At 45.8% G+C, this 22754-nt stretch overlaps 1 protein-coding gene across 1 annotated transcript in view; it reads left to right on the top strand.

Annotated features, from left to right (window-relative positions):
- dock1 (dedicator of cytokinesis 1) overlaps positions 1 to 22754 on the top strand; it is a 292156-nt gene that overhangs the window by 248740 nt on the left and 20662 nt on the right. The window contains exons 39-46 of the mRNA XM_083635505.1: positions 990 to 1079; positions 1821 to 1925; positions 9470 to 9611; positions 10806 to 10887; positions 13226 to 13310; positions 15885 to 15971; positions 19620 to 19796; positions 21357 to 21440. Coding sequence (XP_083491631.1) covers positions 990 to 1079; positions 1821 to 1925; positions 9470 to 9611; positions 10806 to 10887; positions 13226 to 13310; positions 15885 to 15971; positions 19620 to 19796; positions 21357 to 21440 — 852 coding nt within the window. The remainder of the gene's footprint in view (positions 1 to 989; positions 1080 to 1820; positions 1926 to 9469; positions 9612 to 10805; positions 10888 to 13225; positions 13311 to 15884; positions 15972 to 19619; positions 19797 to 21356; positions 21441 to 22754) is intronic.

Below are 22754 nucleotides of genomic sequence, written 5' to 3'. Positions count from 1 at the left end.
AGGCAGCTTCTGTGGCAGAGCTGCTAAACAGCTGTTTTGTTTTCCCTGCACACAGACCAGGGATTGTAAATGATCCACACGTAAGCAGCGGTCACCTCTTAGAGAGAGTCTCCTCTCTCCTTTTCTCTTGTCCCCTGCTTTTCATAACCTCCGTCCCTCACTTCTCCTCTGCGGCCTGCCGCTCTCTATTGCTTTATACCTCTTTTAAAGCGGTACAAGACCAGTGCCATCTTTGTGTGGTGCCAACCATAGATGCCCCGTTTCGATCGAATCTGTCGTAGCAGTAGGGGACTCCTATGTGCTCCTTTAAAGATATAAAAGAAGAAAAATAGCTTAGGCTTGGCCGAGCCATCAGAGTTAGGTCTTCAACTGGAGGAAGTGGCAAGGGAGACTGCGAATTGAATTATCAAGTGTTACAGTGGCTCTAAGAGTACATCATCACTCTAGGGGATGGTACCGACTTATAGGAAGCATCGAGAAAGCAGGTCCAGATGGTGTTTCCTTCCCTGCTCGAGCTGATGGCAGGCAGCTCTGAGTAGCGGTCTGGACTCAATCGCCCCAAAGCCTGGCCCGGCTCATCTCAGCCCAGTCTAGTCTGTCAAGAGGGTACTTAGCGTTTTCAAGTGTCTCCCATCTATCCAGCAGTATTCCACCACACTGGAGGAGGCTGGCGCTCATCGAGAAATGCATCACTATAATCAATTCGCAAACTCTCAAGGCGATGGCCTTCGAGCTACAGCACATTCGATCAGAGAAACAAAGTATTATTGACTTGAGGCTCTCTGATCCCTGTGTGCAGGGGGCAAAGCAGGTGCAGCTCAATAGCATTCAGATTTATTTGTTTTCGAAACGGCAAGTTTACATTGAATACCACTGCCTGTTAGGTAGTTTGTGCTGTGCAATTGACTGCGAATGGAATATTCCTCCTCTTAACTTGTACCTGGATAATTAACTCATTTACTAACGGCCTCTGTTTATGTGTCCAATAGATGTGGGAGGAGGCAATTATTTTGGGGAAGGAGCTGGCTGAGCAGTACGAGAATGAAATGTTTGACTTTGAGCAGCTCAGTGCATCCTTGGTAAGTAATGTTACAGTATAATGTTAAGTTATATCTGTGGTGCTGAACTGTACATGCCGTATTGACGTGGTTGGAGTCAAGGAAGTTATTGCAATACTATATGGATTATTACTCTAAAATGATAGTGATACAGAAGATCTTGTGTCTTGTTTGGACACATCTCGTTTTTCGTCTTGACTTCAATTTCTTTTTATCTTTTTTTCCTATTTTCCACATTTTAGAGAATAATAGTAAATCCATCAAACTATGAAATGACAAAAAAAAAAAAAAAGTATTCTATTTTAGATTCTTAGAAAGGTAGCCACTATTTGCCTGAAACGGCAAATGCTTTGGAAAGTCTGTACATTTCTGTATGTGTTCTTTGTAACAGGGCGCTCTTGTAAATGAGAGTTCGCTCTCAAGGGCCTTTCCCTGTATAAATAAAGGTAAAAATAAAAAAAGAAATAAAAAAAAAGAAATTCATACACAGGCATCAACTTCACTACGGTAGTTATATTTGTCTAAGAAACAAATTTCAATCATTTAAGCATAAGCCTTCAGATCAAAATGGCTTTATGAAAAATATATGATGAAAAATCTTGTACATTCAATCAGGTGTGTCCAAACTTTGGGCTGGTGTTGCACATGTGCTCATGTGTGTACATCTACAGCTGTTTTTGTGCTTACAGACATTAGTGGAATGCGTGGAGTTTTCCTCTTAACCTCCATGTCTCAGAAGCTTACCCTTGTGTGCCCAAATAGCGGAAGCAGGCCCAGTTCTACGAGAACATCGTGAAGGTCATCCGGCCCAGACCAGACTACTTTGCTGTTGGATATTACGGCATGGGCTTCCCCTCCTTCCTCCGGGTAAGCACACGCACACCAACAAAAAAAAATCTGGTGTATCAGCAAATGCACCCCCCCCCCCCCCCCAAATCAGATCAGTGATATGATCAAACATTGTTCTGTCAATTTATGCTGCCTTGTGCAAAAATGCTCGTGCTACCCTCTCTGTAAAGGGGAGACTTGTAGGTATCCATAGAAGAAACCATTTTCATCTTGCAGTGCGAGCCTAAGGGACCCCTTTGAAAATGGCCATGCCAGTTTTTCCCTCGCTAAAATTTTGCCTAACTTTGGAGCGTTATTTAGCCCCCTTGCCGACAAGCTTGGCGTGGCATGGTTGGTACCAATCGATTCCTTTGGTCTTCTAGTTTCGTATGACACCAGATACTTCACTCTGACTTTAAAACTGGGCCTGCTACAGCCATTTGATTGAAATCGGGAGATTAACAGGAGAAATGACCAATCGGGATCACAGCAGGAGAAAGGTTTAAAAATTGGGAGACTCCCGCGAAAATCGGGAGCGTTGGCAGGTATGACTCTGAAACCTTCACAAGGCCAATATCTCTTCCACCATCTGCTCAGTGTGGGTGAGCTACTTGTCAAAACAAACAGTCAATAGGTTGAGCGGTGCCAGCGTAGCTCGTAGCGCCTCGGCATATGCGATCCACACATCCGTCACTCCCACGCTTTTTTGGATATTGTGGCGGCAAAGCGCTGTTGAGCTTCCCTTTCAGTCCAGTTTCCAGCCGCTCGCTCACTCACAGGAAAACAAACTGATTTATAAACAGCTGCTCCATTGGGCTGCAGAGGACGCCCAGAACATGCTGGACGGATGCCCTTCAGTGTGTGAGAGAGAGAGAGGGAGAGAGAGAGGGGGGGCAGAGAGGGTTGACTCCCTGCACACACACAAAAAACAGAGAGCTGAGTGAGATGTGGAAGCACTGTCCAAAGATTAATTAAATTAAAATTAGGAGAGTGAAGTGAGGTCTCTCTCTGTCTCTCCCTCTCTCTCTCTTGATTTAGGGATATGTCTTTGTGATGCTGCGTCATAGCGGGCATAGTTTTAGGTCGGGTTTCTTCAGAGTTTACGGAGGAGAAGAAAAAATAGCGGTAGAGCTGAGTTAAGTTAAGTTATCCTTTATTTATCCCCTTGGGGAAATTCATCCTCTGCATTTGACCCATCCTCTACTAGGAACCTTCCTAGAACTAGGAGCAGTGGGCAGCCACTGTGCAGCGCCCGGGGAAGGATGAGGGAGGATGACTGGTCTGCCTTTTAAATGCGTTCCCTTCGTTATAAGGCAGGGGTGCTGTATATTGAAGCTCTGGCTTTCCTCTCTGGTGCGAATTCCAGACATTTTTTATCAACATCATCATTTATCCACATTTTATCAACACCATAGCAACATGTCCAAAGATGAAATTTAGACAGACACACATAAGACAAAAGTGCTAAGAAACAGTATTTACTACAACTTTCACTACTGTTGAAGCGTGGAGCTGCCATCTTGGATTTTGAGGTCAGGGGCCAGGGTTGGTGAGAATCCCCGAGATTGGGGCAGCAAATCCGAGGTCAGGTGACGTCACAGGGGGGCGTTCCTGTCTTTGACCGGGGAAATTCTTAGTTCCCAATACAATTGGAATGCGCCAAGTGCTCCTGCGATCATACTCCTTTTCATTCCATTGTGAACAACATCCTTTTCAGCGGGTTGTTTTTTTAACCTGGTCTTTGTTTTCACAAACAAATCGTGTGATCTGATCTCATGACCTCGTGCGAATCCATCTGCCTTGCAAGGTTAGGTTGTTTTACCACTCGCCGCCATTTTTCCCACGTACCCTCCCTAACCCCTTTCACGTGGCAGGGCAGAAACTCCATTATAGTGTAGGGCAAGCTGCACTGGCCTGATCTGACTTGCTATTTAAAAGGCCTTTGAGGATTACATTGAGTCCTCTTTCTTCTCTTCTCGCCCTTTTATTCTGTTGGCAGGGGTTCGACCTCACCCCAAAGAACCAGAGCAGGTGTATGCCAAGGTGTCTTAGCAAATAAGACTTTGTTGCTAATTGACCTGGTTGAAATGGCACTTCCCTGAAATGAAATGGACTATCAAGACTTATCTCCACAGCTCAGTTCATTTATCTTTTGAAATAATGTATTCTTTTACGCTGCAGGATACAAGCTGATCTGCACACTCAGCCCAGTAAATATCACCCTCGGCTGCAACCCTTTTTTATCTCAATTATTATTTCCCCTGCAACATTTATAGTCTGATTAAGCGTTGTTGGATGAATGCAGCCAAATAGCCGAGGCGCTCTGTCCTGACAGTGAGCTAGAAACGCATTGTTTATACAGCAATTATAGTCAGTGCGTTTGCCTCATGGCCTTCACATTGTCCTGTTTAGCGGCTCTGAGATTGTGCCCCCTTTTGATATGTTTCATAATTACATATTAATGCACAACTGTCTGCGTGAATACACTGGGAAGTATTCATCTATGGGCTAATAATGAAGACAAATGCAGTTGGCAGGGATTTTGTTTGACTCTCTGTATTGCGGTTTGTGTTGCAGCATCGCCTAGGCCTCGGGGAATAGTCAATTACATGAGAAAATCAATACTCTGATAAAGGCATTTTGTATCCACCCCCTTAAGCATTGATTTTATGCAAGGGTGCTTAATTCACCTCCTTATGATGTATTAGTTGTTAATGCGATTAGACACCAGGATATTTGCCAAACGTATAATGCTCTATAGACCACGGAACTCCATTTGGAGCCGCAGACACAATAGAGTCACTGGTCTGCGATGTGAAACCCCGGAGGCTGTTGTTGGCTGGTGCATGGGTGCCCTTGGAGACTCTGAAATGCCCCAGTTACCAGGGCAATCAAGGCATTGTAAAGACAGGCGCATCATGTGTATCTAAGTCGTCATTTCAACCTTGAAATAAAACCATGTCAAGCAGCTCCGAAGCCAGATGGAAAGCTGGTATTGTATCTGATCTATAAAGAATCGTAACTTGCTTTCAGTCTTAAGAGAGGCAGAAGTTATTCTCATTATTTCAAAGACTGATTTCTTCTGAACTTAATTGCCATATTTCCCCTCCTCTCCCTTCTCTTCCTATCAATAGTAAACTGAACTTAATCCCTGTATTGAGTTTCTTGTGAGCACTCGGCTTAAAGAAGAGCTGAGGGTCTGAAAGTTGCTTTGAAATATGTATCCTAACACAGCACATTCCCAGACACTGGGATATGGGCTGTCATGTTCTATCATACTAAATGCTCCTCAGACAGATAAGAGCCCTGAGCACACTGACGGAGATGAAGAAAAGCTTTTTGTTTGGCGTGAACGCAGATGACCTTTTCACCAGACTCCACTTGAGTTGAACCTCATCTGATCCTCACAACAGCCTGGTTAAAACCATCCGGATTCATGAACTCACATTCTGTTTGGTTCTGCGGTTCCGTCTGGACTCCAGGCTGTGCACAGTCATTTAATATGGAATTAAATTAGAATCTTAATTCAAGAGGTTGTTCAAGAAATTTGAGAGCATTATTTATCAATTTCACGTTCATATTTTCGACCCTTGGACTCAAAAAGCCCCTGCGTGTGCTCAGATTTACTATGCTTGTCCTCAAACTATACGCTTGCACTCAAAACTTTACGCTCGCACTCAAAACTTTTCTTTATGGACAGATTTCATGCACTCACATTCAGATATCCCCTCCTTGAACTTCGATTTTGTCTGCTTGTGCTCAAAGTCTGTCCTTCCATTCAAACGGAGTGTGCTCTCTCTTGGAATTTGTCCTCTTGGATTTTTGGTCTGCTCTTGGATTTTTAGTGACACATCCCTATCAAAAAGGCCACCAATAGAATGCCAGTATAATGTTGACCAATCAAATATCCCTGGGTCGTTTGTGGGTGCATTTGGTTTAGTTTTAGGCTGTCCCGTGTAGGGGTGGGACAAAATATCGATACTCACGGTATCGCGATATTTCCACTTGCGATACGTTATCGATACACTGGCACCAAGTATCGATATGTTTATTAAAAAAAAAAAAAATTTTTTTTTTTTTTATAAACAGGCTAAAATATTATGCTGTGTGTGGTAGTTCAAACATAGTTTCAAGTTGACGTTTATTTATGTTTGTAGTTGAAACAAAAACATAAATACTGTAGGCTACATGAATGGAAATGTTTGATCATTAATATCTACTTTTAGAAATTATATAGGTAGGTAGGTTATATAGGTTTTCTTGTTTTAATAATAATAATAAAAAGACTTAATGTGTAACTTTTCCTCCGTGGTATCGAAAATGGTATGAGTGAGTGAGTGAACTCTGAGAGAGTTCATGTCAATTCTGCTAATAAATACATAATACCTGCTTCTTGCCTTTTAGGGGTATTTTTTTCTCTTCAGTTACACAGGTATCGTGATGTATCGTCTTCCAATATATCGATTATCGCAGTATCGCTGTATCGTGATAATATCGTTATCGAGGGCCAAGTATCGTGACGATATCGTATCGTGAGCTACTCAGCGATTCCCACCCCTAGTCCCGTGTGGGCGGTTTTCTTCCAACACTATGAAGAGGACATCAAACTCCAGTAGGTGGCGGTAATGCACATACATATGTTTGCCAACTGCCATTGATAAACAATGCTCTCAAATTTCTTGAACAACCTCTTGATAAAAGCTAGGATAATAATTCCATAATTTCAGTGGGTGGAAGTACTTGCCTTGACAGACAACTCCTTCAGCCAATCAGCGTCGGATCCAGTCAAATTGTCTTCTCCGTCGAGAAACTCCGCTGTTGCATACTCCTGTTCTTGTTTAATTGTTGTTATTGAGTCTATTTCCGCAATAACTGCACTTATGGTTGTGTAAAGTCAATGAACGTTGATGTTACTGTTCGAGCCGGGAGAGCGATGGAGCCAGCCATTACTGTTTTGACACCGGCAGTGGTACTTCGTTACCACTAATAGCAACACACTAATGAGGGTTTCCAAATTCCAATCATGGAATTTGGAAACCCTCATTAGTGTTTTGCTTGCACCTGTCTTTACCCTGCCTTTTCGACACAAAATGGCCCCCATGAAAAGGGTCTATTGGCCAAGTACAACTGGGGAGAAAATGGGAGAAAAATCTGGAGGGGCAATCTGGGAACAATCCCAAAGAACCTTTCAAATCTTCTCTGTGTTTAATTGAAGTCTGTTAATGTAGCGGCAGCACTAACTGTTGTCACCATCCAAGAAAGAAAGATCATTTTACTATGAATTATTCTCTCAATGACAGTGATTTTCTTTGCCATAATAACTAGACAGTCTGTGTTTGAGACTAATGAGAATGAAAAATTGTGACATACACACACACCACCAGAATGCTAAACAATCCCACGTAAATGTGCTTGGCTCATGTGAATGCTTGTGAGAGCTTATTCCGTAGTTGAATGATTTTTGAGCAAAATAGAAAACAAATGTTGCAGTTGTTCACCAGTGGAGAATTGCAGCTGCTTATTGTCAGGCAGGTTTGGCTGATCCTCCGGCGGTTGGAATGGATCACTCTGGAAGTCGATGTGCTTTTGTCGCCTTATCTGTCAAAGGAAGCTCATTTGAAAATGGTCACAGGCATATTTCATGCAATTCATTTAATTAATTGTGAAATGGAGGTGTGTGTGCTGTACATGAGCGTGCAGCCTGCTGTGTGCTAGCTTCTGTGTGCAGCCTGCTGTGTGCTAGCTTCTGTGTGCTGTACATGAGCATGCAGCCTGCTGTGTGCTGTACATGAGCGTGCAGCCTGCTGTGTGCTGTACATGAGCGTGCAGCCTGCTGTGTGCTGTACATGAGCGTGCAGCCTGCTGTGTGCTGTACATGAGCGTGCAGCCTGCTGTGTGCTAGCTGCTGTGTGCTGTACATGAGTGTGCAGCCTGCTGTGTGCTAGCTTCTGTGTGCAGCCTGCTGTGTGCTAGCTTCTGCGTGCAGCCTGCTGTGTGCTGTGCATGAGCGTGCAGCCTGATGTGTGCTAGCTTCTGTGTGCAGCCTGCTGTGTGCTAGCTTCTGTGTGCTGTACATGAGCGTGCAGCCTGCTGTGTGCTGTACATGAGCGTGCAGCCTGCTGTGTGCTGTACATGAGTGTGCAGCCTGCTGTGTGCTGTACATGAGCATGCAGCCTGCTGTGTGCTGTACATGAGCGTGCAGCCTGCTGTGTGCTGTACATGAGCGTGCAGCCTGCTGTGTGCTGTACATGAGTGTGCAGCCTGCTGTGTGCTGTACATGAGCATGCAGCCTGCTGTGTGCTGTACATGAGTGTGCAGCCTGCTGTGTGCTGTACATGAGTGTGCAGCCTGCTGTGTGCTGTACATGAGTGTGCAGCCTGCTGTGTGCTGTACATGAGCATGCAGCCTGCTGTGTGCTGTACATGAGTGTGCAGCCTGCTGTGTGCTGTACATGAGCATGCAGCCTGCTGTGTGCTGTACATGAGCATGCAGCCTGCTGTGTGCTGTACATGAGCATGCAGCCTGCTGTGTGCTGTACATGAGCGTGCAGCCTGCTGTGTGCCGTACATGAGCGTGCAGCCTGCTGTGTGCAGCCTGCTGTGTGCTGTACATGAGTGTGCAGCCTGCTGTGTGCTGTACATGAGTGTGCAGCCTGCTGTGTGCTAGCTTCTGTGCAGCAAGGGGCTACGAAGGAAAGAAGCCAACATGGCAGGAGAAAGTAGGTATGATTCAAAGCTGTCCGTACTAAATGGCTATTCCATCTGAATGAAATCCTTACTCTACAGCTCTGTTCTCTGTGTAAGGCCCGTGTCTTACTAATGAATGGAGCAAATGAATCTCAAGCAGCCGTGTATGAGATGTGGAGCTTGCTGGTGTCCAGGGTAGTTCAAGCTCCTATTACCAAAGTGCTGTGAACAGTGTGATGAGGGCCCGTTCTCAGCTGCTTGGCCAGTGATGAAGTGTTGATTGAAATAGCCGAGGCATTAGTACCACTGCAGTGCTTTTCAATCCACTTCTCCAGCAGCACATTGCAGCAGCCTGAACCCACAGCCTGAACCCACAGCCTGGGCCACAGCCCCCAGCAGACTGCTAGTAGCCATTTGGATTGTGCGCAGTGTGCCAATTCGCTACAGCACGCGTCCCTCCCCATGTACAGTAGGCCCACAATGACCTCAGCCAGGCGCTAAGAATTTGCTGTCGCCCTCGTTTTCAAGTGTTTAATATGGAGAAGAAGTACCATGCCAAATTATATTATATTTTGCAAATGTGTTCCCATCTAACTTTGTCATTGTCCCTTGCCTCCTTCCCCCACTACTGTCACCCAATGAATGTTAGCCACTGGATCTAATGTGCCGCTGAAATGACCCATTAAATTACATTGTATCTTTAAGTGCTGCCATATTCCTTTCCTCTGCTTTGATCAATTATGGCTATGTTTGAGCGCGTAGTGAGTGTGAATTAGTGCCCACCTGCGTGTGCAGATTGTGTGCTTGCTGTCATGGTGTCTGTATGGTGGTGTGCGTGTGCATGACACACATACACGTCCAAAGGTCTCACCATCTCATTTGTTGTCCATCCCCCAGAACAAAATGTTCATTTACCGTGGGAAGGAGTATGAGCGCAGGGAGGACTTTGAGGCTCGCCTCCTCACGCAGTTCCCCAACGCAGAGAAGATGAAGACGACCACTCCGCCCAGCGAAGACACCAAGACCTCCCCTGGACAGTGTATCCTTATTGTCCTCTTTATTTTGATGACTTTTTTGCTAGGATCATTTTATTTTAATTTCAGGCAGGCCACGAAGTCAAGCTCAGCTGACAAAGTAACCCAGCCTGATGGCTCAGCTGATTCCCTTCTAGGATTTCAATTGGCTAATCTCATACACAGCGCTTTATTTAAAACCCACCTCCACCTTTCATGCTGTGTCTGACTTAAACAACCCACCTCCACCCCAGCTCCACCTTTCATGCTGTGTCTGACTTAAACAACCCACCTCCACCCCAGCTCCTCCTTTCATGCTGTGTCTGACTTAAACAGTGTTATTTCTGTTGTTTCTGTTCTGCTCTGTACTGTACCTGGGGTCTTTGCTCTCCATGCCTTAAACCAAATATACACCAGATGCTGTACAGCTCCGTGCAGATCTGGTGAAACTGCCGGAACAGAATCTCGTCCATGTTAATAGATGGGCAATAGTACATGCGGTACGGAAAATATACGCACCTGTTCTTTTTTTGTGGGATCCCGCATGCGTCTGACAGATTACATGAGTCTGGGTCTGTTCAGGTAGCTGCGCGGAGCCGTAACGCAGGCGGTGGACATAGGCCTTTAGCCTTTCCATGTAAGCACATGGAAGGGCAGGGAGCTCCCAGAACCGAGCCTTATACCTTTTGCACACCAATTCCGTATTTTCGTCCGAAATTGACGCACGAAAAAAAAAAGAATACGACCTCATTTGTGTCAATCATCATTGACACACCGAGTCCGACAATTACGTCCGTCATTTAAGTTTTCGAACGAGGTTCGATTTTCTGCGTTTTTTGCATCAGTCAATAGATTTTTGCGAGCTGGGACCCGTCTGTGTTTTCAGATGACGGATTAAAAAACACGCATATGAAAACAATCGAACTGTGTGTGCAAAGACCTTTACCGCTAAATAGAACCACTCCAGAAGGGCATAAATGCTTTCTTTTGACTAAAGTGGTCCTGACTGAAATGTTCTTAGAACCACCAGCTTTACAGCACACAAAATGAAGAGAAACATCACAACCATACTCTCCTAAGTCATGATGCACACACTAATTATCCGTGTGCATTTCTCCTTCATGTACAGTATACTGTAGCTCATGAGGAATCTATTTTCATTCACCGTTAGTTGTTTATTGCTATTTTTCATGTTTTTTCCCTTGATGTTTCTGCTAAAGACATCCAGTGTTTCACAGTGAAACCCATCCTGGACCTCCCTGCCAAGTTCCAAAACAAACCTGTCTCTGAACAAATAGTGAGGTAAGCAGGATATTCCCCGCTTCTTGAAGACTAATTTACAATTACAGACAGAGTGTGTGTTATTTCAAAATCACACTGCACGCATTTTAATCCAGCTAGCCCAATTTATTTCCCCCGCACACACTGAACGAAGAGGAGGTGGTGAATAAATCTAAATGTAAATTGTGTGTGTGTGTGTGTGTGTGTGTGTGTGTGTGTAGAACAAACAGAGGTTGACCTTCTTGTAGTCCTCTTGCTTATTAACTTCCTCCAGCCTCCCGGTACGACGTTTCCCCGACATTATTACCGCCTTGGCACGGTGTGCCGGGTCCCGGCAAACACCGGGCACCTGTGCGCCGGCTTGTTTGCCCAGCTTGCATGCCAACCACGCGCCACATCGCTCAGCTGTGTAAATTCACTTTGATATGTCCGGGGCCGACGCCACCCATTGCAACACTGGACATAATTAAAAGAAGGTATTTACTCAGAAATGTTTGTATTTTTCCAAAGGATGGAGATTTCACCTTTAGGCAAATCTATCCGGGCGCTGATGTTATCACACAGGCCCGCGGCATTGGTCACATTCCCCTGCATTGATCCCTGCAGCAGCCTGTCGGCTTGTTTGCTAACAGGCTCTGATTGGAATATGTAACTCTGTCCATAGCCTGGATTAGACTGCCCTGTGTGGGGAGAGATAGAGGCCAGTTCCACACCACAACTGTTTGCTCTGCCTGTCTCTATCTCTCTCTCTCTCTCTGCCTGTCTCTCTCTATCTCTCTCTCTCTGGCTGTCTCTCTCTCACTCTCTCACTCACTCTGTTCTCTCTCTCACTCACTCTCTGTTCTCTCTCTCTCGCTCTCATTCTCACTCTGCCCCCACCGCTGTCACGTTCTTTTGATCTCTGGCTCACCTTGGTTTCTCCGTGTCTCTCTCTCTCTCTCTCTCTCTCTCTCTCTCTGCGTTTTGTCTCATTTGTACTCTCTCATTCGGTGCAAAAGATCAGCGGTGCATAGCAATGAGACTGAGCTGTACGAGCTGAGGGGTCACAGCGCTAGGCGGAGCATACCCCATCTGACCTTGCTTGGTCCAGACCGTGCCACTGCCTCATCTCCAGCCCGCCGGCTAATGGAATGTAAAAGCCCTAATTGGGGTGGCCGAGCTGCCTTGAGCTGCTTTATTCATCTGTTTATTAGATCAGAAGCTCCAAGGCTCTGGGGTTGTTGTTTTTTTTTAGGCTCAAGCCACGCTGAGGCGTCGCCATGACAACCCGGATGCGGCTTCTCCCCACAGGGGAGGGGGTGGAGCAACGTCGGTGGCCGGTCCCAGAGGTATTAGTATTTAGTATTTGAGGTACAACAGAAGTGGCTGTGAGTGCAGGAGCAGTAAGGCCCGGGTCCAGGCTGTCTGCCCCTGTGGAGCTTGAACAGAGCACACAGGGTCTCTGTGTGCTCCGTTCTGTTCGTCTGCCAGCGGGGGCACACAGAACGCACACATCTCATCAGCAGAACACAAACAATTCCATTTGTTCAAAGTAGAGCGGCCCCGTTTGAACGCTACGTTCCTGTAGCTGCTACTACAAACAGAAAAGGGCATCGGCTTTGAAACGGCATTGATTCTTTTGATACTTTATTCATGACAGTTGGCTAATAAAGTCAAACTCCACTCAGTGAACCATATGGCATGTTTTTGTTTTTGTTTGTTTTTTAATAGAAAATGCAGTATGCCGTATGCTGGTAATAGGCATTATACTCAGTTCCCCAGGAGAGTCCTCTCTCACCATGAATGTGAATTTGTCACTGCAGGAGAGACAGATAGAAAGATGGAGAGAGAGAGAGAGAGAGAGAGAGAGAGAGAGAGAGAGATATAGCATGTGTCTGTGTGGGAGTAAGCATGTGCACATGTCTATGTACGACGTGGATCCCAGACAGCTGCTCCCCGCAGCCACTGTGACACCGTCATCTTCCCGGTGTGAAAAGTCTATTAACCTGACTTGGGGAGGTCTTCCCTGCCACTGCCTCTGTCATGCATGCCGCAGCTCCTCCACCTGTCTGACTGAAGACGACTGGCTCCAGGATCCAGGAGATGCCTCCAATGCCCAAAATAAATGCGTTTCCTTCCCCATGTAGATGAGGCCATGTCTGCCGTACGTAGACAGCCTGCCGACATGCTAAATGCCAAAGCTCCCGGTGAACCCGCTGTGGAAGCGGCGTGTCCTGTGTCTGACCTGAAGCAAAGCAATCAACCTTTGAATCAAGCTGTAGATTGCCCATGACACTTTTAATTTGCTCGAGGTGCTGGTCTCTCTCCTCCCCAGCTTCACTTTTTTTAATTGACTCGGGTGCTGGTCTCTCCTCCCCAGCTTCTACACAGTAAATGAAGTCCATAAATTCCAGTATTCCAGGCCAGTGAGGAAGGGAGAGAAGGACCCGGACAACGAGTTTGCGGTAATTAATCTTTTTTTCTCCCATGATATTCTTTTTAATGTATGATTCACCCATATTATGATTATAAAAATGATGTTTATGCTCTTTCAAATCTAACTTAACTGAAGCGAATTTGCGTTACTAATGCTATGAAACACGATGGCTAATTAGTAGCATTAGTAGTAGTAGCATCATCATCATAAAGTAGTAGTAGTACCCTGAAGAAGGCTGTTTGTGCCGCTACGCGTTGGTCATGTCCCAGCTCTTTTAACATGCACTAGCTATGTTTTTAAACCTTCCAAAATGAAATAGCCATCTACAGTAAATAAAGGTTTTTTACTTTCTGCCAGAAGAGTGCCTTGGACCTTTTTTTTAATCATAAAATAGTATTATCAGCCATCATCAATTTTAGCATTATTGTATGTATTTTAGTACATATTGGATTAAAGTCGAACTGAACCTGTTCGTCACGTGCATAATGAGTCCGTTTCAGACTGAAAACATTGTTTGTCTAAGATGACAGGTTGAGAGGCGGGTCATAGTATCATGTCGATGATTTTATTTGACAATTCTGGGGACTGGATTGGGCTTTGGCCAATCCTGGCATGTTCCGCCTCCAAATCGAGTGGGATTCAGTGTGTTGTGGCGCTCCCCTCGGGAAGAGCCTTTTGACGGGAGGAGTGGAGCTCAGCGAGCCGCAGGCAGCCAGCTGCCTTCGTGTTGCCGAGAGGAGAGTGCAGTAGCCTGGGTAAACCCAGCCCCCACGTGACCTGCTCTCAGACCTCTGGTTCTGAGAACTCTGAGAGCAGGTCACGTGGGGGCTGGGTTTACCCAGGCTAAGAGTGCAGCACGTCGGCCTGGAATCTCCGAAGTGCGACCCCTGACAACCAAGCTCTCGGATGCGCGCGCCATTATCGCTGCTGTAACGATACGATTACCCTGGAATGCGCGTTTTAACGAGCCAGTTACATTTCTTTGCATTCTTAGAGATTATAGTTTTTGTTTTTTGTTCATGTTTCTAACAATTGGCCAAGTTAGTAGTTAGTTTATGGGATAGGAATTCTGCCAGATGACAGGCACTAGGCGCCATTTTCGACTTAATTTGGAAGAGAAAATTATCCAGAAATGAAGAAATGTCGTGATATCATTGGTTGAAATGGGGTAGAAATTTGATAGTACTACAGTAGGTGACGTCAGCAAACTGTACATTACTGTTATCAATGAAATATTGAAAAATGAACTTTTGATGTGAAAAAGTGTGAAAAACTAAAGAAATTAGATTGTTGTGATTTTGTTTGCATACATTATTAAATAGGTGCACTGCATATCCAGGTATTTGAACTAAAAGAAAAGAAAAGTCATTTTTGGGTTCAGCTCGACTTTAAATATACTAAACCTTGCTGGCTATTTGCTGCTCAATACAGCTCATTTAACGTCCAGGTTACAAATGACAAGGCCACATCCATTCAATCAATTAAACCCATTCACACTTCTCATAGAGTAAATTGGGTCCATATTTCTAGCAGGGATCAGTTGAGCAGAGCTGCAGCCAGGATGATGCATTTGACTCATCATCACACAGCCTTACTCTGTTATGCTGACAGACTCATAGCTCTCCTCCTGCCCTGCCATGGAGGCCCGCTTACATATTGCTAAGATGACACATTGTTTCTGTCAAAGCAATTAAACATACAGTATCATACACACACTTCTGACACATTGTTTCTGTCAAAGCTATTAAACATACAGTATCATACACACACTTCTGTGTCATTGTTTCTGTCAAAGCTATTAAACATACAGGATCATACACACACTTCTGACACATTGTTTCTGTCAAAGCTATTAAACATACAGTATCATACACACACTTCTGACACATTGTTTCTGTCAAAGCTATTAAACATACAGGATCATACACACACTTCTGTGTCATTGTTTCTGTCAAAGCTATTAAACATACAGGATCATACACACACTTCTGTGTCATTGTTTCTGTCAAAGCTATTAAACATACAGGATCATACACACACTTCTGACACATTGTTTCTGTCAAAGCTATTAAACATACAGTATCATACACGCACTTCTGTGTCATTTGCGTCTCTCTGAACCTTGTCACCGTGCAATAATAGTAAGTACGCTCAGAGGCTGTTTCAACCTGATCCACTTAATTGTTCAAATGGGGATATTTTCTTTTCCTCTGACACACTGTTGAAACAGGAATGATTGCTGAAACCCCCTCCCAAGGGACATAATCGCTTGCCTCTTCCTGTGGCGTGTTTTATTTTCCTCACGATTCGGGCTGCCTGTGAGCTGGGTGTTAATGAGCTGCCACCCAGGCAGGCTGCTGCAGGACGCGCTGCTCAAACACACATAACAAACATGACGTCTATTCTACCTGCTCCCACGGCTGATGGGCTTTTAGCAAACCACCATTACATGATTTCCACAATGTTATTTGGAACAAAATCAACAGCAAATTGCCTCGTCGTCGTGCCCGCAGAGTTCTCCACCCGTCTCCCTAAATGGCACCGTGCTCTTTCAGAGTTTGAAGTGGGTTTATTTTCTTTCTCTTTGTCCTTTCATCTGCAGAACATGTGGATCGAGAGGACTACCTACACCACCGCATACAAACTACCGGGCATCCTGCGTTGGTTCGAAGTCAAGTGCGTCTCCACAGTGAGTATGCCGAGGCCGGCCTCCTAATCAGATGAGGATCTGCGGCCTTTGTTCAGAGGCAATCGATCTGATTTGTCCACGTAAGCGGCGTAGACGGCGGCGTGGACGCAGGCGTGCCACTCCCTGCGCTAACGTCAGGGCACCATCTCCCTCTGCCAGAGGCCCCGCATTGATTTTATCAAGCGCTCTTTCTAAAGCCTGTTTCCACGGGAAATCGCTCCAAAGGGGAAATACCACGAAGAGAGCCGGCCATTGAGTTCAGAACTCACTCACTGTCGATTTCCCCTTTATAGAATTACCTGGATTGGCGTATTGAGAACCTGTTGATGAGAGGTCGGCCTCACCACAGTAAATGACTTTAGTGTTATGGTAGCACTTGGGAACGGGCACCTCTCCCCTCCGTCCCACTGAAAGCGCTGAAATTCAACTTGTATTATTTTAGCTCTGTTGTTTGACTAATTAAAACGTGGGGCCCGTCTCTGTATTCTGGGCAGTTGTGTTCTGTTGTCTGGGAAGCCGGAGCGCGCAGAAATAGCGGTACAGTCGTATCAGTTGAAGTCCAGGAGGAGCGCGTTACAATATCAGTCAGAGCCCACACGCCTGCCTCATCCTCTTAATGTGGCGTTATTTTCTCCATAAACAAATGTGCTACTTAGAGTAATTAGTCTGGCTAAGCATTCTGAAATCAATTACTCTTTATTTGTCGCTTTGATTAGTCCCTTTCATGTCTGCGCTGGCGATTAGCCTCAGAAAATGGCACTTCTCTCTCATTTCACAATCAGCCACTCCCCCCCCCCCCCCCCCCCCCACACACACACACACACACACACACACACACACACACACACACACAGTCCCCACGTCTCTCCCTATTCCTATGGTGTGTTCTCTCATGACTTTCAGTGGTTATCTTTAGCTGGGCTGGTTTTCAACTATTCCCTCTAAACAAAACATTAATTTGAATATATTCAAATACAAAATATAATAATAACAATAATAATAATAAGCAGTACATACAATTGATTTGCCCTGACCTGTGATTCTACATAGTGCTATTCTCCATTACAACACTATTCAGAGTAGAGGTATCTTCCTTCAGGCTGGGATGGAGCTAGACATAGTTCTCAGTCTCTATCTGCTTAGCTCAACCAGAGATTGAGAACTTTCCCCCAGCTTTCCTTGTTCAAACTGAGTGGAAACTATTAGAGAGTAAAGAAAAACCTGCATTGCCGAAGCAATCCTGAGAGTCTTCAGGGCGGGCCTTCATGCAGAAGTGGCGGTGACATGCAGAAGGGGGCGGTGACATGCAGAAGGGGGTGGTGACATGCAGAAGGGGTGGTGACATGCAGAAGGGGTGGTGACATGCAGAAGGGGTGGTGACATGCAGAAGGGGTGGTGACATGCAGAAGGGGTGGTGACATGCAGAAGGGGGCGGTGACATGCAGAAGGGTCGGTGACATGCAGAAGGGGTGGTGACATGCAGAAGGGGCGGTGACATGCAGAAGGGGTGGTGACATGCAGAAGGGGCGGTGACATGCAGAAGGGGGCGGTGACATGCAGAAGGGGGTGGTGACATGCAGAAGGGGTGGTGACATGCAGAAGGGGTGGTGACATGCAGAAGGGGTGGTGACATGCAGAAGGGGTGGTGACATGCAGAAGGGGTGGTGACATGCAGAAGGGGGCGGTGACATGCAGAAGGGGGTGGTGACATGCAGAAGGGGTGGTGACATGCAGAAGGGTCGGTGACATGCAGAAGGGGCGGTGACATGCAGAAGGGGTGGTGACATGCAGAAGGGGCGGTGACATGCAGAAGGGGGTGGTGACATGCAGAAGGGGGCGGTGACATGAGAAGGGGCGGTGACATGCAGAAGGGGCGGTGACATGCAGAAGGGGCGGTGACATGCAGAAGGGGCGATGACATGCAGAAGGGGCGGTGACATGCAGAAGGGGCGGTGACATGCAGAAGGGGCGATGACATGCAGAAGGGGCGGTGACATGCAGAAGGGGCGGTGACATGCAGAAGGGGCGGTGACATGGGGTGGTGAAATGCAGAAGGGGCGGTGACATGCAGAAGGGGCGGTAACATGCAGAAGGGGCGGTGACATGCAGAAGGGGTGGTGACATGCAGAAGGGGCGGTGACATGCAGAAGGGGCGGTAACATGCAGAAGGGGCGGTGACATGCAGAAGGGGTGGTGACATGCAGAAGGGGTGGTGACATGCAGAAGGGGTGGTGACATGCAGAAGGGGTGGTGACATGCAGAAGGGGTGGTGACATGCAGAAGGGGCGGTGACATGCAGAAGGGGTGGTGACATGCAGAAGGGGCGGTGACATGCAGAAGGGGTGGTGACATGCAGAAGGGGTGGTGACATGCAGAAGGGGTGGTGACATGCAGAAGGGGCGGTGACATGCAGAAGGGGCGGTGACATGCAGAAGGGGTGGTGACATGCAGAAGGGGCGGTAACATGCAGAAGGGGTGGTGACATGCAGAAGGGGCGGTGACATGCAGAAGGGGTGGTGACATGCAGAAGGGGTGGTGACATGCAGAAGGGGTGGTGACATGCAGAATAAAGCGGATAAAGCGGAATCAAATAATCGAATGTTGCTCGGGACATCCATGTTCAATATTTTTTTATAGTTCTCTCCATCACAAAGTGATTTGCTGTATCTCCAGTTTGTTTCACTACGGAGGATAATGGCGGGAGAGCGTCATTTCCGGTAACTTGACAAAGGGGCGTAGGTTTGCTAGCGGCCGTGCAAACTACTATCTTTGAGAAGAAGTTCCCAGACGATTGGTGGGCGGAGATCTCCAATTGTCTGGAGTTGGAGCAGCTTGCCCTCCAGACGAGCCAGGGCGAGGCCGGATCCCCCAGGTCAGCCTCTCTGTTTAAGGCTTAATGACTGGGCTGAAATTCGCCCAGCTAAAGCCCTCCACCTGACAATGCTTTTTACCCAGCTGGCCTGGGACAAACTGGCACAGATTGGAGATTTGTCACTCTGGCACAACATGCCTATTTTCTGGCTGGGGCCTAAATCTGACATTTACACAGACAATCCACAAATGTTTCCCCCACTTTCTTATTAGTAGCCTGCAAAGGAAATCTTATCGTTATGTCCGTCCTTATTCAGTCATGATGTTCCCCCCATGTGGAGTGTCATGGATTGGAGTGGATGGAATTCCTCTTTCGCGTGGGTAGTAAAATTAATGACGGACACACAGTTAGGCTTTTAGTCATTTCGGGACAAGCGTTTCTAAGTATTTAATTCATCTTTTCTCAGATTCACCAATCACATTTTGTTGACGTGGGAATTGAAATTCGCCTACAGTACACACTGTGTGCTATCCATCTTCCTTTGACAGTTGCAAGTTCATGTATGGGCAGCGTGGAAAATGATTCATTGCTACCCTATCCTAGATGATGTATGTGTGTACTTAAGGATTCCCAGGCCCATCTTCTAATAACCCATCCCTAGTCATTAAAGACAAATGATTCAGCTAGATTGTTTGGGTGAGGTTTATAGAAATAGCGGTGATATTTGTGTGTGTGTATATATATATAATTATATACTGCAGGTATTATATTGATGACATACAGGTGAATAAATGTTGAGAATGTATGATGGCATTTTCTTACTCTGTGTGGCACAGGAGGAGATCAGTCCATTGGAGAATGCCATGGAAACCATGCAGCTAACCAATGAGAAGATCAGCAGCATGGTGCAGAGGCATCTCAATGATCCCAACCTCCCCATCAACCCCCTCTCCATGCTGCTGAATGGCATCGTGGACCCCGCTGTCATGGGAGGTTTTACCAACTATGAGAAGGTAGAGTCAAAGTGCTAACACACATACACACACACATATATATGTATATATACATATATGTGTATATGTATATAGATGCGTGTGTGTGTGTGTGTGTGTGTGTGTGTGTGTGTGTGTGTGTATATATATGTAGATGTATATTATGTACCGGTATATAGATATGTGTGTGTGTGTGTGTGTGTGTGTGTGTGTGTGTGTGTATATATATATATATATATATATATATATATACATATATATATATACCCACCCCCAATTGTACTTGGGCTCTAACCCCTCTGCCAATCTGGGGAGAGTTGGAAACTAGAACATGCTTCCTTTGACCCACGTGCAGTCGCCAGCCGCTTATTTTCACCTGACAACGAGGAGTTTCACCGACAGGACGTAGCCATGGGAGGATCATGCTATTCCCCCAGTTCCCCTCCCCCCGAACAGGCCGACTAGAGGAGGCGCTAGTGCAGCGACCAGGAGACATACCCTTAATCCGGCTTCCCAACCACAAACACAGCCATTTGTGCCTGTATGGACGCCCAACCAAGCCGGAGATAACACGGGGGCTCGAACCTGTGACCCTCGTGTTGGTAGACAGGAATCTGCTGCTGCTACCCGGGCAGACGCCCAATTTGATGACACATTTCTGTCTTCATTCTGTTCCCTCTATACCTCTACATGGAAAAATGCATTCCAACTTCTACACAGGCCTGAACAAATATCGTCGCTTTACAATTTATATTCCTGAAAGTAACTGCACACTTCATTAAGTTCAAATAAGTTAAAGATATACTGTATCAACCTTGGTAACAACATCTACATCCTTTCACATATGATTCCACTCCACTCACATGTTTGCGTCATAGGTCATTAGAAATCTGCTTTTGTTTGATATGAGCTGGTGCCCGTCTTCTCTGAAAGGCTCCACTCAATCTTCTTCTTCTTTCCCCACCCCGTTTCTCAGCCCATTTTCTCCCTGGTTTCTGGGTGACGCATTCTGCTCAGCGTAACACCGTGGCAACTCATCTGTGAGGGGACACCTTGTGTTTGATGATAAAACAGTCATAGACTGTTGGTTCTCAACATATATCAGTGCTGAGAATGGATTCATATTTGTCAGCTCTAACGGTGCGTTGTGAGTCAGAGCAGGAACAATATGTGAATACTTTGCCCCCCCCCCCAAGTCATTTCTTCCTCTCAGTGAGTGGAGGAGGCGGAGTCATTTCTTCCTCTCAGTGAGTGGAGGAGGCGGAGTCATTTCTTCCTCTCAGTGAGTGGAGGAGGCGGAGGCAAGATGCAGCGTCTCAGCGGAATATTTCTCAACTCCTCCCCCTTTCTTTTTTTGTCACCCCCCTCTCAATCTTTTCCTCCTTGACTTTCCATTTTTCTCCCTCCCATCTCTCTGTCTTTTGTCCCCCCGTCTTCTCTCCACAATTCAAATTGTCCTTCCTCCTCCAATACCTCCTTTGCCTGTTTCTTCTCACCTACCCGTCTCTACTCTACATGGTAACACCCCCCCCCCCCCAATAGATACACTCTTAATCACTTGTCTGTTTCCCTCTCCTCCAGGCCTTCTTCAATGACAAGTACATGCAAGAGCACCCTGAGGACCTTGAGAAGATTGAGAAACTGAAGGACTTCATCGCCTGGCAGGTGAGACTGAGGCTCAAGATGGTGAAACAAGTGAGAAGTCCATCGTGTGGACTGCACTGCACACTGCAGTTGTGTCATGGGTCCAGTGCAGATTTGCACAAATAATGCATACTCAGTCACTCAGTGGTCTGTTGGAGAAACAACCCGTGTATGTTGTGGTCTACTTTTACAGCAGATTTTTTTATTTTCTTTTAAAGACCCCTAGAGCAGAGGTAGGCAAACATGCAGCCAGAGATGTTCCGCTGAGCATGAATCACAATGGTATGGAGGAATAAATAAAAATACATTTAATCAGAATCAGAATCACTTTTATTGCCACAGTATGCAAGTTACATACGAGGAATTTGTCTTAGTGTCTGTATGCAGCATAGCGGTCACATCAATATACAGAGATAAGAAGTAGGAAGATAACTAAAGACAATCACAAAGTTGCAAGTGCAATCAAATCGAGTAAATATATACAATATGTACATGAGTGGTGAAGTGTTCTGTGGATAATAAATATTAATTTACGTTGAATTTACATGAGATTTACAGACTGAGTTAAATAGACGTTAAATAGGCAGTGGATTTACATTAATTTACAGTTGGAGTTAAGTAAGAGTTTACGGTACATTGAATGTACATGAAATTTACAGGCTAAGTTAAATAGGCATTAAATGTGCAGGGAATTTAAGGTAAATTGGTGCAAAATTGTTTTCTTAATTTGCATGAATTTGCTTCATGTTATTTCTTCACAAAACAGTTATTTGTCTTATTATCTCATATACCGTATGGCTATTATCTCATATATACCGTCTGGCTTGGTAGCTTAAGGTTATGTATATAACCCCAGTTTTATTAATAACATGAGTGACTCACCAGACAACCCTTCTTGCAGGGTGGGTGAGAAGAAGTTCATTGCGAATGACGTGAGACACGCCCCGCCTCCCCCTTTATAGCGATGGTGCTACTGCCCCTAGCGGCGGAGAGTGAAAAATGTCATTTTCATCCGACTCCAATATGAGGGTATATTGGTGTAGATTAAGTATGATGCTTTTGTAGGTCGCAGAGAGGTCTGCTCCCATCGCTGAGTCACTCATATTATTCATAAAACCGAAGTTATATACATAACTTTAAGTCACCAAGCCTGCCTGTTGTTGCAGAGTGGTTTCAAATGTAACTTCCTATGGTTAAATCTATAGGATGGTAGTGGAGGAGTCAATCCCATAATGTGGGAGTCTGAATGGACAACAGAAACTGTATCTAATCATCATGCCCCACTGGCTGAGAAGCTCCACTGTGGTTTCACCTGAAAGCCCTGCACCGTGTGTA

Source organism: Poromitra crassiceps (genome assembly GCF_964638095.1).
Source record: "Poromitra crassiceps genome assembly, chromosome: 4".
NCBI classification, from domain to species: domain Eukaryota; kingdom Metazoa; phylum Chordata; class Actinopteri; order Beryciformes; family Melamphaidae; genus Poromitra; species Poromitra crassiceps.
Note: the sequence above shows the minus strand (reverse complement) of the source record. Positions and strands in the feature narration are given on the sequence as shown.